The following is a 14,179-nucleotide window of genomic DNA, read 5'->3' on the forward strand; positions in this document are numbered from 1 at the left end:
GAGCTTGTTCTTTGCCTTATCTACACGGCCTGTAAAAATGTGAACAACTAAAAGGGTAAGCACATAATGCTTAGTGAGTAAACGGGAACTACTAATTACTAAAAATCGCATAACTTTTCGCTCGAACCTCAGTTTTTGACGTGGTTTTCGCTCATGCATTCGTAAATAGATAATATACAACTTACAATAGAAATATTTCAAAAAATATCTTCCAATAAAAGTCAGTTTTTATGTATCTGTAACGTAGATATTGATGCTTTTGACCCGTTTCTTCCAATTGTTTTACCCCGGGCCTCGTACGATGATTCCAACTATATCATATATAGTTTATTACATTCGGGTTTGCTTCCAAATTTTACGTTTTGATCACATAAACACGTATAAAGGGGATAATTGCAACGTATTTGCGAAAGTGTATGTTACATTAAAAGAGAAGATCGTTGTTGTTCTACATTCTAGGGGGAGAATGTTAAAAGATTTTCTCAACAAAAGATCATCTGAAGATCTCAAAGTAAAGATTGTTCTAAAGTTTTTTTGAATAAGTCATAAAGAGCTTAAAACAACAAAGTTCAAAGGAGACTCAAAGCACGTAAATTCTTTCAAGCCTGAATACAAAGGGGGAGAATGTTATGACTGAATTTCAGTGTAAATTGTATTCGTCGTGAAAGATAAAATTGTCTATAATTGTTGTAAAGTCATCGTGTTTGACTTTTCAGATAGTTTGACTTTGACAATTGGGTTTTAGTTTGACCCTATAAATAGTCTTTTGTCTTTTGTGTATTTGGTAAGAGCTTCATTGTAATATTCATTTTACATAATAATAGAGTTTGACTAATATTTGAAGGTTTGACTTTCACTTTCAACTCTCCTCTCATGTTCTTGAATGTTTTATGAAGATTGCCATGGAATATTGAAGATTTATAAAGAGTGATCATCATAGAGAACTAACAATGTTGTTAAAGCAGATCTCTGATTTTGAGCAGCAAATCATTTTGTAATGAGCCAAAACTGATAAAGAGAAGGAAGACATCAGAGAAGAATGTATGAGCCAAAATCAAAAAATGTCTGACTGCATTGCTCTAAAGCAGAAAGCTTTAGATGAAGAGAAGAAGCAATTTGTGATTGAAAAGAGAAATACTTCTAAGAAATATGCAACTATAGCAAAAGAGCTTGCAGAAAATAAAAAGTGGCTCGACATTCCTTCTGAAAATGAGAAAAGCAGTTCAGATGAAGAGAGAAGAGAGTTTGACAATCAGAAGAAGAAATTTGAGAAGCTTAAGAAGGAGTTAGAAGGTAAACTCCTGGATACTTCAAGGAAATTGTCTGATCTGAAGACATAACTTGAAACTGAATTGAAGATGAGAACTGAACTTAAAGAGAAGTATGATTTAGTTGCTGATGAACGAGATCAGCTTTTAAAGAAAGTCAAATACTTTTCTTGTGCTCAAAGCTCAACTGGTTCTCCTTCATAGTGTAAAACCAGCTTTTATGACTGTTCTAAGTCTAACAGTTATTCAAGCAGTCTTAAATCTACTGTTTCTAAGAACTATTCTCGTTCTACAAGTCAGTACTATCAAGGGTACATCATCGGATCACCCAATTATTCTTCAAAAGTTAAAAGCATTTGGGTTAATAAGTCTTAATCTGTTTTGTCCCGTAATTCTGTTGTTACTATTAATAATCTTCCTTGTTTTGTGAGATCTACTATTGATTTGATTAATCTTAGCAAGAGAAGAATCATGTGCTCCACGTGCAAGACAACTGATTTTGTTAACAAGAAACGGTACAACAGGTGGACTGACGATAACATATATCAGAAGAGTTGGAAAGGTAATAACAGGTATGGTTATAATAATTGGTATGGATCTTACAACGTGTATGATCATCCTGTTAATAGCGGGAAAAAGAAAATATCTAATAAAAATAGATGGTTTGGCAGTTATAATATCCCACAACCTGATACTAACAGAGAAGGACCCAAGTTCATTTGGGTACCAAAATCTATTTGATCTGATTTTGCAGGTGTGTCATTATCGCGCTGATCAGAACATCATACCAATGATGCACTAATTCAGGGGGAGTTGTATACTATCCAAATAAGGCTTCTGAATATATATCAGTTCAGGACCCGTGCTTTAATGTTTATGGTTTCTAAACACCCAGTTTAGGACCCGTGCTAAAAATGTTTCCATTTTTTTTTAATTTTTTTTTAGCTGAACTGAAACATTACTTAAATCTGCTTTCTAAGGGGAGTCTCTAGAAGTGTTTGAATAAATGTTTTTGAACAGTAATTTTTTTTTTTTTGGAAACCAGTATATTCTCTGAGCAGGTATTTCCTGATATTTTACTTGCATAATTTCTCATCGAACATAACTCCAATACCTATTTCAGGTATTCTTGAAATTGTTATTATCACGTCTTGTAAATAATATCATTTTTGGTGATAATACACTCGTTTGTATTCAAAGATTATTTTTCTGATATTTTTTTTACCTTTGATATATCAACGCTGCTACCACTGAACACTCACTTCCAGTCTCAGCCATCTTTTCCTCCTCTCCTTTGTTGGTCTCAACACGTGTTGGTGAGTCATCGATGCTAGTCCTCCCTAGTGATGAGACACTCACCACTGGACCTGAGGTAGCTCCTCTCGAAGCTCCTCAGCATACTGGTGCTCATCCTCATGAGTGCACCATGGAGGAAACCAGCGTTAATCCTTCAGATAAAGCTAAAGACCCCTCAACTACTTCACACTTCTATCCCTTCGTTTCCTCTAACCAAGAGCTTCCATATAATCACTCACATTCCTTTTTAGGTCCGTTTGAGGCCCAGACCATGGATGAAGAGGAGTATGACATGGCAACGGACGTAAAGCTGCTCCTCCCAGCAGTCGAGACTGTCCTCATCAAGATGTACGAGGTTCATAAGGACATGTCTCACAAAGATGAAATTGTTGCGGACCTCTCAGTTGTCAGGGCTGAAGTCCAAAACGTGAAAGGTTAGCTCTCCTCTCTTCAAGAGGTCGTACGTGCAAATACTGAGGCCATCGCTGCTCTCACAAGTAGGGTCGATGATGCATAGGCCCAATCTCTTCAGCAAGCAGAGCTACTACAACAAGTCCTAGTTGTTCTTCATCAACCAGCGCCAGTGACTGCTCCATCTTTTACCACTGATGACCGCGCTCAACTTCATGAAGCGCATGAAGCAACGAACAACTTGGCCAGTGCTCTAACAAGGCTAGAGGAAATGATGGTCCTTCAACTCCATAGCGTCAACCAACTCTTTGGCTTATGCTCTCAAGCCATTGCCAGAGAGGGCGAGATAAGGTCTGACGCTGGACCATTTGTTGTTGCTCCTGCTGAACCTGCTGCTCCAGCAATCCATGAAGTTGAAGTTAAAGCTCCCAGAGCTGAAGCTGAAGCGAGATTGTCTGTGAAGCTCCTATAGCTAAGGAAGTTGATGTCGTCCGAGCTGAAGCTCGTGATGATGACCTTCCCATTGAGACACCCTAAATCCACACATTGCATATAACACATATTTCATATATAGAATACATGTTTTCCCACATAGGTCCTTACTACAAGAGTCTGTAATACAAAATACACAACCCAAAAATTCCAAAAATACAAGTTCTTGCATCCTAGCATCTATGCTTCCAAAACAGCTAAGCGTATAGAGATGTAATTCACATAACACCATTTCCCTTATAATCATTACCTGCACACATAATTTGAAAACACGAAAATGAGGGTTAGACATGAATGTCTAGTGAGGTTTCCTTCTATGTAATGCAGGGTGAGGATCACCAAAACATTTATTTCAAATCAAACATCTTATGAAGCAAAACTAAAAACATACTATTTTGATCCATCGGGCTTCTAGTCTTAAATAACACTTAGAAAATATTTTAAACATTATTGACCAGAGTCCCTCTGATCTCTCTTCCAGAGCCCCTCTGGTTCCAAACAACACTTAGAAAACATTTTGACAACAAGAACCAGAGCCCCTCTGGTCTCTTTACCAGAGCTTCTGCTCTTCACGACCAGAGCCGCTGGTTTCACTAAATCATACTTAGAATATTTTTCAACACAGGACCAGAGCTGCTAGTCTCTCTTCCAGAGCTTCTGGTCTTCATGACCAGAGCCTCTGGTTGCACTAACCAAAACTTCACTCATAAAAATGATCTTTAATTAAACCTTCAATCAATAAGATGACCTTTTTCATAAAACAAGTACTTATAAATAATTCATGTTTGACCAGAGCCTCTGGTTGTACTAACCAGATCTTCTGGTTCAAAAGATAAGACCAACCAGATCCCCTCTGGTTCAATACTCAACCAGAGCCTCTCTGGTCTGTTTTTCATAAAAAGACTAAGTATAAAGAATCTTTTGAAATACTATTTAAAACAAATATTTAAAGTATTAAACTTGCTTTTCAAAGATATAAAGCTTTATTTTCCAAACTTATAACTAAAAGACTTTGCAAAATGATTTAGAATCCAGTATCCTTTGATTCTATTATGAGGGTCAATCAGAGCCCCTCTGGTCCTTGCAAGGTATAACCAGAGCTCCTCTGTTTCCTCATAATTAATGCTTTTACCCAAAGCATCAACAGTCATGAATTATATGATCTCCAACACCATCACAACATTACCATCATTTCTACTAAAAACAACATCTCTAAATCCTCAAATCACTAAGAAGTGAGAACTCCAATCTGTTGTAACTCTAATAGTTATCATGGTAAGAGTTAGAACATGCCGAGAACGTCCCACCTTATATCCTCCAGATTGTCTCCTTTACATGATATTCCACCCTTATATCCTTCTGCTAATTAATATGAAGTAGTTCATCCAAAGACAGTCCTCTGTTACCTGTCAGAGTGAACCTCATTCATAATCCTCAAACCAAGTCATGGTTCCAACATAGGTTTATACCCAAAACCTTTTATTCTCAAGAACAATCTGTTCTTCTCAAAACAGTTTAAAACTCTTGTTTTTCCACAAACTCTTTCAAACTGTTTTAATACCCGGATACTGTTTAATTCTCTCCAAAACAATTCCCAAAATAGATTCAAACAGAAAATTTTCAAAGCTGTTAAAGAACACAAATCTGTTTCATGTTTATCAAAACCAGATTCCAAAATAACATCATCATAAAAATTGTTAAAAACAGTTTATCATCTTAACCTCAAAACCAATATCAACTCAACAGTTGATATCATTTCCAAAACTGTTTTAAAGAAGTAAACTCTTCTTTATCTTTCCAACAATAACAGTAACACCTTTAAAACTATCAAAATAGTTTTACCATCTATTCTTCAAAACCAATATCAAAACTCATAGCATATAATCACCAATAAAAATCACAGTTTATAAACAACAGTAGTTTAAAACTCATAGTTTATACTCAACAGTATTTTAAAACTCACCTTATCAAACAACTTTCTTGAAGATAATCACACAGTAAAAAGCTTTAATCTTAGCACAGAGTCTTCAAGAATACTTTAACTCACACACAGGTTCTTTTCTAAGAGAGTGACAGTGACAAGGATAATCTTATCAAACTCTTCTTTAAATATCCTCACCTAGGCGGTGGAGAATTTAAATAATAAAACCTTGAAGATGGTGAAAGCTTTTGGTCCAATAGAAATAATCTTTGGGCGGTGGTTTTGTATTATAAAATTCATGTTTTCTTAACCATGAAGTCATAATGATTTCATCCTAATAAATAAACTCAATAAGCCCCACCTCATGCATGCTTCACACTACATGCATACACGTATAATTCATATATGTCATGTCATTTTTGCATATATACACATACACAATATCATGCACTTCAATTTAGACATGCATATTTCACGTAATTCACATAATAAGCATATATATAAATTATCTTAACCCAGGTTATAATACCCATCACCTCTGCACCTGTTGCTGGTGATGTGGAAGAAGAAGACGATGATGATGATGAGAAAAGTGATTCTCCTGACCTCCCTGACTCCAGCAGTGACTTGGATGATGACGATGATGATGATGACGAAGACGACTTCACCATCTAGTACCAGCGTCCCACCGCTCCCACCAAAAGAGTTTCCTTTAGGGATTCCTCATCCCAGGGGGAGCAAAAGGAAGAAGAACCCGCTCCAAAAGCTAACTAGGGCCCTAAGTCGAAAGGCAAAGGCGTCGCTGAAGAAAGGAACCTCAAGGTATTATTCAATCCTCTCGAACCCTTATATGAAGAGTCATCATCTCAAGTAACCGTCACCTTCCTGTACCAACTTGCTATTCCTTCAACTACCTGTGGTCGGCTAGAGGAATGGGTCCCTGAGAACCCAACCCCCAACACTCCTAGCAACCAACAGATGACTCAGCTCAGGGAGTGACTTGACCAAACTAGAGTCAAAATCCCTCTTCGTACCTTTAGTTGTGGCGAGTTTGACTTCCTGACCGAAGCTGAAAGACTCAAGGCCCTAAGAGCTGAGGAAGAACTTGCTCTCCAAAAGAAGCAGATTGAGGACAACTTAAAGCTAGCCAAGTCTTTATGTACAAAAGTTCTTCCCAAGAGAAAATCCAAAAAGACGGTGAACGCTGTCCAGGCCCAGGCTAAGCTTCTGTCTATTGTAGAGGTTGAACGTGAAAGAACCTAAAGCTGGCCGAACGCGACAAGCGCTGGAGCGAAGCTAGTATCAACAAGAGGATCAGCCCTCACCCGATCAACAGCGTCAGCATCAACGGACGAACAAAATACGATAGGTTGCTGCCCTCCATGCTCATCACCAGGGATAATCTCGAGGCCGTGACCGAGAATCCTTCCTACCTTTGTGAATATGGTTATAGCGAATGGCTGGAGATCCGACAAGCCATTCAGCATACAAAGTCCAGACATAAGCTGATTATCGAAGACATCATCAGCGAGTTGATCAAGAAGGTGTCCAGGTACGTAGCAGTCCCTGAAAATCCCTGAAAGGCCTACGCTAAAGAAAGGTGGAAGAGGAAAAAGACCTTCAAGCCCTAATGATGGACCATCCCTGAGGAATGAACATGAAACAAAGTTCTCCTTGGAAGAAGTCCTGAAGGCTTCAAAGAAGCCAAACATCTCTATGCTGAATCTCTTGCTGCCAACGAAGGGTCCTTATATACCCAACACTGTGCATGCTAAGCCTGAGTTAGGACTTATTCCTTGACTATGATGGCGAAGTGAAGTTTCAAAGAATGTTTGAGTTACATTTATGCCCTATGGAACACCTCGGATATCTCATGTTCTGGCTAGATGATGACTTTAGAGGTGAAATGCTGGACCGCAAGATAAGAAGGGAGTTTCTACGTCAAAAGGAGCTTGTTGAAAATGTACCAGGTTTCATCAATGAGCGACTTAGACTAGTTTCTTTCCTTTGTAATTTTTCCATTCACTATAAACTATATCCTATGTATACTTTCAGTGTTAAATCTTATATCTTGTAAGTTTTAGACATGTATTGAACATCTTATAATATTTTCCTTGAAATTAATATAAGTATTTTTGTGCATCACTGAAAAAGATCCTTGAAAAGAGTAATAGGGACACAAGTCTATGAGTTCCAGTGTTACTCATACATTCACTGACAATCTATAAGTCAGTGAACATGCTTTCAGTTTCCCTTCTTTTAATTTTTTTTAGACTTGTAACTTAAGAAAATTTTCTAAGTAAAGACTGACTCACTGAAAAAAATCCCAAAATAGTTAAAAGGGACATGTACTTTATATACAACTTTTCCTTACTGTTAATTGATAAGACAACTTTCTTTATGTTGCCTTGTTATCATCAAATAGGGGGAGATCGTTGATCCTCTCTCTCAGTGATTTGATGATAATCTATTTTACCTTATATGAAGTATTTATGTTTCTGTTTTTCAGTTCCAGCGATCATCACAGAGTCTGTTCATTGATCGCTGAGAACATGTAATGTATATCCGTCAGCGACAGCAATACTTCAAGAAGACAAAACTCACACCAAATAACATTCAACGAAAGTCGGAGACTGAAACTAAAGATTAGGGACTAGCGAGTTCGTGATCTGAAGCGACATTCAGTGATTACAACCTGGTCTACATATGTGTGAAGACTGCCCCGGGCCTCAGCGAATGTTGAAGAGACCTTTAGGTTATTCCAGCATTCAGCGGTCAAAAGAAGCTTGTTGAGCACGATTGTTTTTGTCTTGTCCTTATACACACTAAGGACAAACCCATACTCTTTCTAGAGCATAGTACGGTATGGAACCGATTAGTTGACTCTACTATCCACCAAATCCATGAAAGGATGTCTGCTCATGAATAGGCTTTTGTACTATTCACTGTAGCAAAGGACAAGTCTTTCTCTAAAGGCTTGACGCATGTTCAAACCCTACTGCATTGCATTAAATGTGCATTTAATGCAATGAGTATAAATAGATGTGTTCTATCTCATTGTAGAGATACATCTTGAACCCTAACTTACGTTCATACGTGAAAGAACACACATCTGAAGAACACATTACAATTATCTTCAAAAGCAAGTTAGAATCCCTTTATAGTATTCTAAATAGTTCTTACCCAGAAAGAACTTACTTTTTTCTAAGTCTTAAACAACAAATCATTTCTCTTTGCTAAGAATTAGTGTGTAATTTAGATTGTTTAGATAGTTTATCTTTACCTTATCTTTTTTGCAAACAATCTTGTAAAATCTGTATTGATCCTTCTTTATCAATATACATTTTAAATTAGAAAAGTTTACTGTGTTTCTACAAACTGTTATACACATCATGTAGACCCTAACGGGATCAACAACTTGGTGCGTTCTTTGATTGCAAATTGCATCCACAATATTTTTGTTGACCTATAGTCAAAGCATCAGGATCAATAGGATTAGCAAATTTATCTAAGGGCCCTAAAGATGTTGCCTTCTTTCTCTTGTGACCCACATTTACCTCATTTCTATTTCAACTTCTACCCTTATTTCTTTTTCCCGAATTCTATTCTATACTTTCTTCTCTTTTGGCTTCTCAAGTAACATAACATACACATCTTTATCTTCTTTGCTAGCTTTCTTACATTTGGCGACACCCTTCCATTTTATTCCCGTCATGTGGTACTTTAACCTTGTGATTTCCGCTCTACACATAAACCCGCATAAGTTACATTTAGTTGCATCTTTATTTGTAGGGTCACACAAAGTACCATAGTTCCATCCCGCATCATCCGAACTCCATTTCAAGGATGTCTCTATACAAGAACTTGCTTCAGCTGTCGCGGTCGGTTTGGCCGGTCCATTCAAATTAGAATCCCTACTCCCACTGGCCATCATTAGGCATTTAGCTAAAACTATAGTGACATTTGCAAAACCTGTACAAATGAAAAGCAGATGAAAACAGTAAATGAAAAAATGAAGCTCATATTAGAATAATTGTCGTATCAATTTTCTGAAAGCTAAAACCATACTGTTAATCTGTCACTACGACCATATTGTCAATCTGTTACTATGACCATATTTTCATACACAAATACACTCATATAGTCATACAACTCATATGGTACCTAACAAAATTTGACACATAATTGGATACAAGATCACCTGTTCTGTTGTGTTATAAAACCATAATTGGATACAGAACCACCTGTTATGTTCCTCAAAGCTAAAACCATATTGTCATATACAACTTATATTATGTAAACATGGTCTAATGATAGATTGATGAAGTTCGTCCTATTTTACAACTCCCCTAAGTTGGCAAAAGTAAAGTTCAAATCGTGATTCAGAGTTAAAACCATTAAACAAACTCCATTTCAGATTACCTTGTGATCAGTGACACACTAACACTATGCAAGTATATGATAAACTCAATAAAAAATAAGTAGAACAAAAAACATATCTCATAATTTAATAAAATGATTTTATGATAGTTTATGTAAAGTTGTTAAAGGCATTCACACCTATTTAAAGTGTGTTAGCCTGTTAGGTGGAATTAGTTAGTAATTGGTTGTAACTTGTAATTAGTTGTTTATAGCTAAACCTGTTAAGCCTTGTATATAAACATGTGCTCACGTGATTCAAAAATCAGAAGGTGATTCAAAATTCGTGACCAATTTTGAACATGTAATTAAGAAGTTCAAGAAATCAGAAGTTTAAGAAGTTCAAATAGGTGATTCAGAAATCGGGACCAACTTCGTACAGGTGATTCAGAAATCAGAAGGATCAAGAAGAAAAGGTTGATTCAAAATACAAGTGTTCAAATCGTGTTCAAAACTTCAAATTGAAGTCTTCATGCCTGTCGTATGCTTAGAGCGTGAGCGTGACACCGTGAGAGTGAGAAGTAAAATTTAGGTCTTTTTTTACGGTTTAATATGTACAAGGTTAAATTTAGTTATTTACATTAATTGCTACTAGGTCTTAAAAATTACACCCCAAGCCTTGTAACGCCTTAATGTGTAACGCCATTTAATGCCATAATGTATCATAGCGCGTCATAATAGGATCCATACCGTATGTCCATGTCAATAGGGTTAACGTGGCGGCAAGGTGACGTCACCACGTTTTTTAGAACCTTGATATTATGTATATATACACATGAGTTTGATTTTAATCAAGATTTGGATTTGATTTATGTGTACATATATATTAGTTAGGGTTCTACTCCATTAATTTGATATTTAGATTTGGAATTTTAAATTGATTTCTATTTTGATGTGTGTTTTGGTCATAGAAGACAATGTAAACTATAGTTTTTTATTGGGTAAAAGACAGAAAATCAATAAAAGAACGAAAACACCATTCATTTAACAGAATTGTCTCAACAAGTGATATAGAAAGAACGACCAAGTCCAAACATTTTACAGAAATCACGATGATCATCTTGTAATTTCAAAATATACAACTTACTCTAAATTGTGTGTTGTGTTTGAATACATTTATTTATATTTATTTATTATATATGTTTAGTGCGCGTAGTTTTCGATTCGCGGGCCAATAAATTTTGAATTCATAATATAAGGAAGACGAAACGAAACCCTAAAATCACAATTCTCAGATATATTCATTATCCTCCACCACAGAAATTGAAAATCGTCAATAACCCTAACAAATTTTCTAAACCTTTCATCTTCAATCCCAAACCCTCGCTCTCATCTCACAAAACACTGAATTCATGGCAAAAAAGAAAGCAGACAGCAAGCCCCACAAACCCCAAGACAAAACCCATTATCATCACCATCATCATCATCAGACGATGGCCGACGCTGCTGCTTCTGAGAATTCTCAGCTTGATAATTTGAAATCACTCAACGCAATGTTGGTTAAAGAGACCGCTGTGCTCCGTCAACAGGTTGATTCGTTAGTTCAGTCAAAAGGGTATTTGGAATCTGAGTTGAATCGGTCTGCAATGGATAACGCTTCGTTGCAGTCACAGATGAATGCGTTGGCTGAACAGGTGTTGATGGTGGAGATTGAGAAGGGATTGGTGTCGATATTTGTGACTTCACATGTGAATCAACTGGCGGAGGTTGTTGGGAAAGAGATGGATGGATTTTGTAGAGAAAGGGTTGTAATGGAGGCGAGAATCGAGAATTTTAAGGGCGATATGAAAAGGGTTTTAGAGGAGAAGAGTGAGATTGAGAAATCGAAGGGCGAGAAAGAATCAGAGATTGGGGATTTGAACACAAGATTAGAACAACTTATGGCTGAGATCAACAACGAGAAGGCTGTTGTGTCTCGTGTTTGTGATGAAAAGGATGAAATTAGGGTTCAATTGGATGCTAGAATTCAAGAGGTGAATGAGTTGCAATTGAAGGTGACTCAAGCAGACAAAAGGGAAGCTATGATTTCGCAGGATCTTACAGAATTAAAGGCTAACTATGATAGGTTAGTTGAGGAAAACACAGCCAGTGAGAGACGAATTGAATCTATATTGGCTGAAAAGGACTCAATTGAGACTAATGTGGTTGAGTTGAACATGCTGGTTGATGATTCGAAGCAAAAAATTGCGGAGCTACTCGAACAGAAAACGGCCATCGAAGGTGAGAAGAAAAAGCAAGAAAGAGAGAATGATGAGTTGCAAACTGAAGTGGGAAAACTCGATGATTTGGTACAAAGTATGAGAATCAAGGAGGGAGCATTGCTTGAGAAACTTGCTGATTTGGAGAAGAGATATGCTGAAAGTTCCAGCAAGGAGATGGATATGAAGACGGAAATAGATAGATTTGTAGAAGAAAAGAAAGAAACCGAAGAACGAATTAGCAATCTGGTTAATGAGAAGAGTTTGGTGGTGAAAGATTTGGAGGATGCCATGAAAGAGTTAGAGCACCAGAAGCTTGCAATTGAGAAGATAGTTCAGAATAAAACTGAAATTGAGGATGCCAAGATTCAAGGGGAGACTGAAGGGTTGAAGATGAAGGAACAATTGATTGAGTTTCAAGAAAAAATTTCGTCACTGGAAAACTCTAAATTGGATCAAAATGAAAAACTTGAGCAATTGCAGTTTGAAATTAGCCACTACAAAGCTTCATTTGATCGAGTTAAGATAGAGAGAGATGAAGCTCAAAAGGGTCTTGAAGAAGAAAAAACCATCACAACAGATTACAAACAGAGGATTATAGGTTTTGAAAAGGAAATCGAAGATCTGAATGAAGAATTAGGGAAGATGACAACTGCAAACGGGAAACATTTAGAAGAGAAAAACGAGTTGGAGAACCGTTGTGCATCGTTGGTGGAAAAAGTAGCTTCATTAGAGGCAGAACATGCGGAAGCCCGAACAGAATGTGATGTTACAAAGGATAAATTAGGATTAGCCGAAGCTAAATCGAACAGGGTTTTGAAAATCTTGAAGAGAACAGTGTCGGATAGTGTTGAAACCAGTGATTTTGATCAAGAAAACGGTATGGATGAAGAGATGAAAGATCATGTAACAGATCTTGAAGCAATCAAGGGAGCTTTCAAGGATAAAGCAAATAGAATAGAAGATATGAAGATGCAACTTGAATTGTTTAAAAACTCCGCTGCTGAAGCCCATAAAGAGAAGAGCTTTTGGACGATGGTGTCATCTGCAACCACGCTTTTAGCTGCTGCTGTTTCTGTGGCGTATGTCGCTCGAGCACACTGATTCGATCCAAGTTTTGAGGTCAATGGCTGATGTTTCTGTGGTGTTTTTAAGGTCCACTTGATCCTTATGCTTAAGCATTGTTACTGAAATGGGTTTTTTGTTTTGTTTCAGATATCTTGCTTTTGGTAAAATAAAATATGTTTGAGGAGTTGGATCAAATTGATTTCTAACTTTGCAATTTGTTCATGAGATGAGTTCTGGGTTTGAAAATTACAACTATTAATCTGATATGGTTACCATGTTATGGATGATTGAATGCTGCTAATGTTTCTTTCTCTGAATGATTGAATGCTGCTAATGTTTCTTTCACAACCATATCACTATTGTTATTGTTGTTATGAAGATTGTTTTTGGCTTCTAGAAAAGGGTCGGCTAAAATTAGCCAGCCTTATAAGTCGTCACAAAAAGACACGAATATCTTTCATCACGTCGGATACCAAACTTGCCATATTTCATGATTTACGAAAATATTTTATTCTCATGACCTTAGCTAATTATATTATACCTAAGGTTAAATATATTGATTATTTAAAACTCAAACAATATGTCAACGAAAAGTTTGAAGATCTGTTTTCCAAAAAAGGGGGTCACAAAAGCATCATCTACTCTCGTTAATATATACATACACCCATATCTTTCATAAATTTTTATCTTCTTAGCGATATAGATTTCAGGATTTATTTACATCTTTCATCATTTCTTATAGCCACGGCCATTCTGTAATCTAGGACTCTCGTCAATGTAAGATGATTAAAACAACACCACAATGCAAGATACGAAAATACTCAAAATCTCACCTCAAATACGCTTTGTTATTTCTTTTATATATATATATATATAGGATTTTTCTATTTATAGATATAAAAGTTTATGTCATGATTTGTTAAATTTCTTTATTGAGGATTTCTCAAAACACATTTTTTTAACCAAGTAAACCTTTTAATTATCGAAGTTACCCCCTCCTTCCTTCCTTCCTTTCTTTCTTATAGTCATTTTTATTCTCAAATCTAATATTTTATCATCAACGTCAACGTGGGATGATTAAATCAACACCATAATGCAATATTTGA

The 14,179-nt window shown here is 36.5% G+C and overlaps 1 protein-coding gene across 1 annotated transcript; it reads left to right on the plus strand.

Annotated features, from left to right (window-relative positions):
- Nucleotides 1-11,037: 11,037 nt before the first annotated feature.
- LOC112503135 (centrosomal protein of 55 kDa-like) lies at nucleotides 11,038-13,352 on the plus strand. Its single transcript, XM_025107199.1, has 2 exons — nucleotides 11,038-13,127; nucleotides 13,221-13,352. The coding sequence occupies exon 1, from the start codon at nucleotides 11,160-11,162 to the stop codon at nucleotides 13,107-13,109; it is 1,950 nt and encodes a 649-aa protein (XP_024962967.1). The 5' UTR covers nucleotides 11,038-11,159; the 3' UTR covers nucleotides 13,110-13,127; nucleotides 13,221-13,352.
- Nucleotides 13,353-14,179: the final 827 nt, after the last annotated feature.

The sequence above is a fragment of the Cynara cardunculus genome, unplaced genomic scaffold, assembly GCF_001531365.2.
Source record: "Cynara cardunculus var. scolymus isolate 2C unplaced genomic scaffold, CcrdV1 Un_Scaffold_2578, whole genome shotgun sequence".
Taxonomy (NCBI): Eukaryota; Viridiplantae; Streptophyta; class Magnoliopsida; order Asterales; family Asteraceae; genus Cynara; species Cynara cardunculus.

What these genes read in the sequence shown, in the direction of transcription:
- LOC112503135 (XM_025107199.1), top strand. Translation starts at nt 11,160, where the DNA reads ATGGCAAAAAAGAAAGCAGACAGCAAGCCCCACAAACCCCAAGACAAA.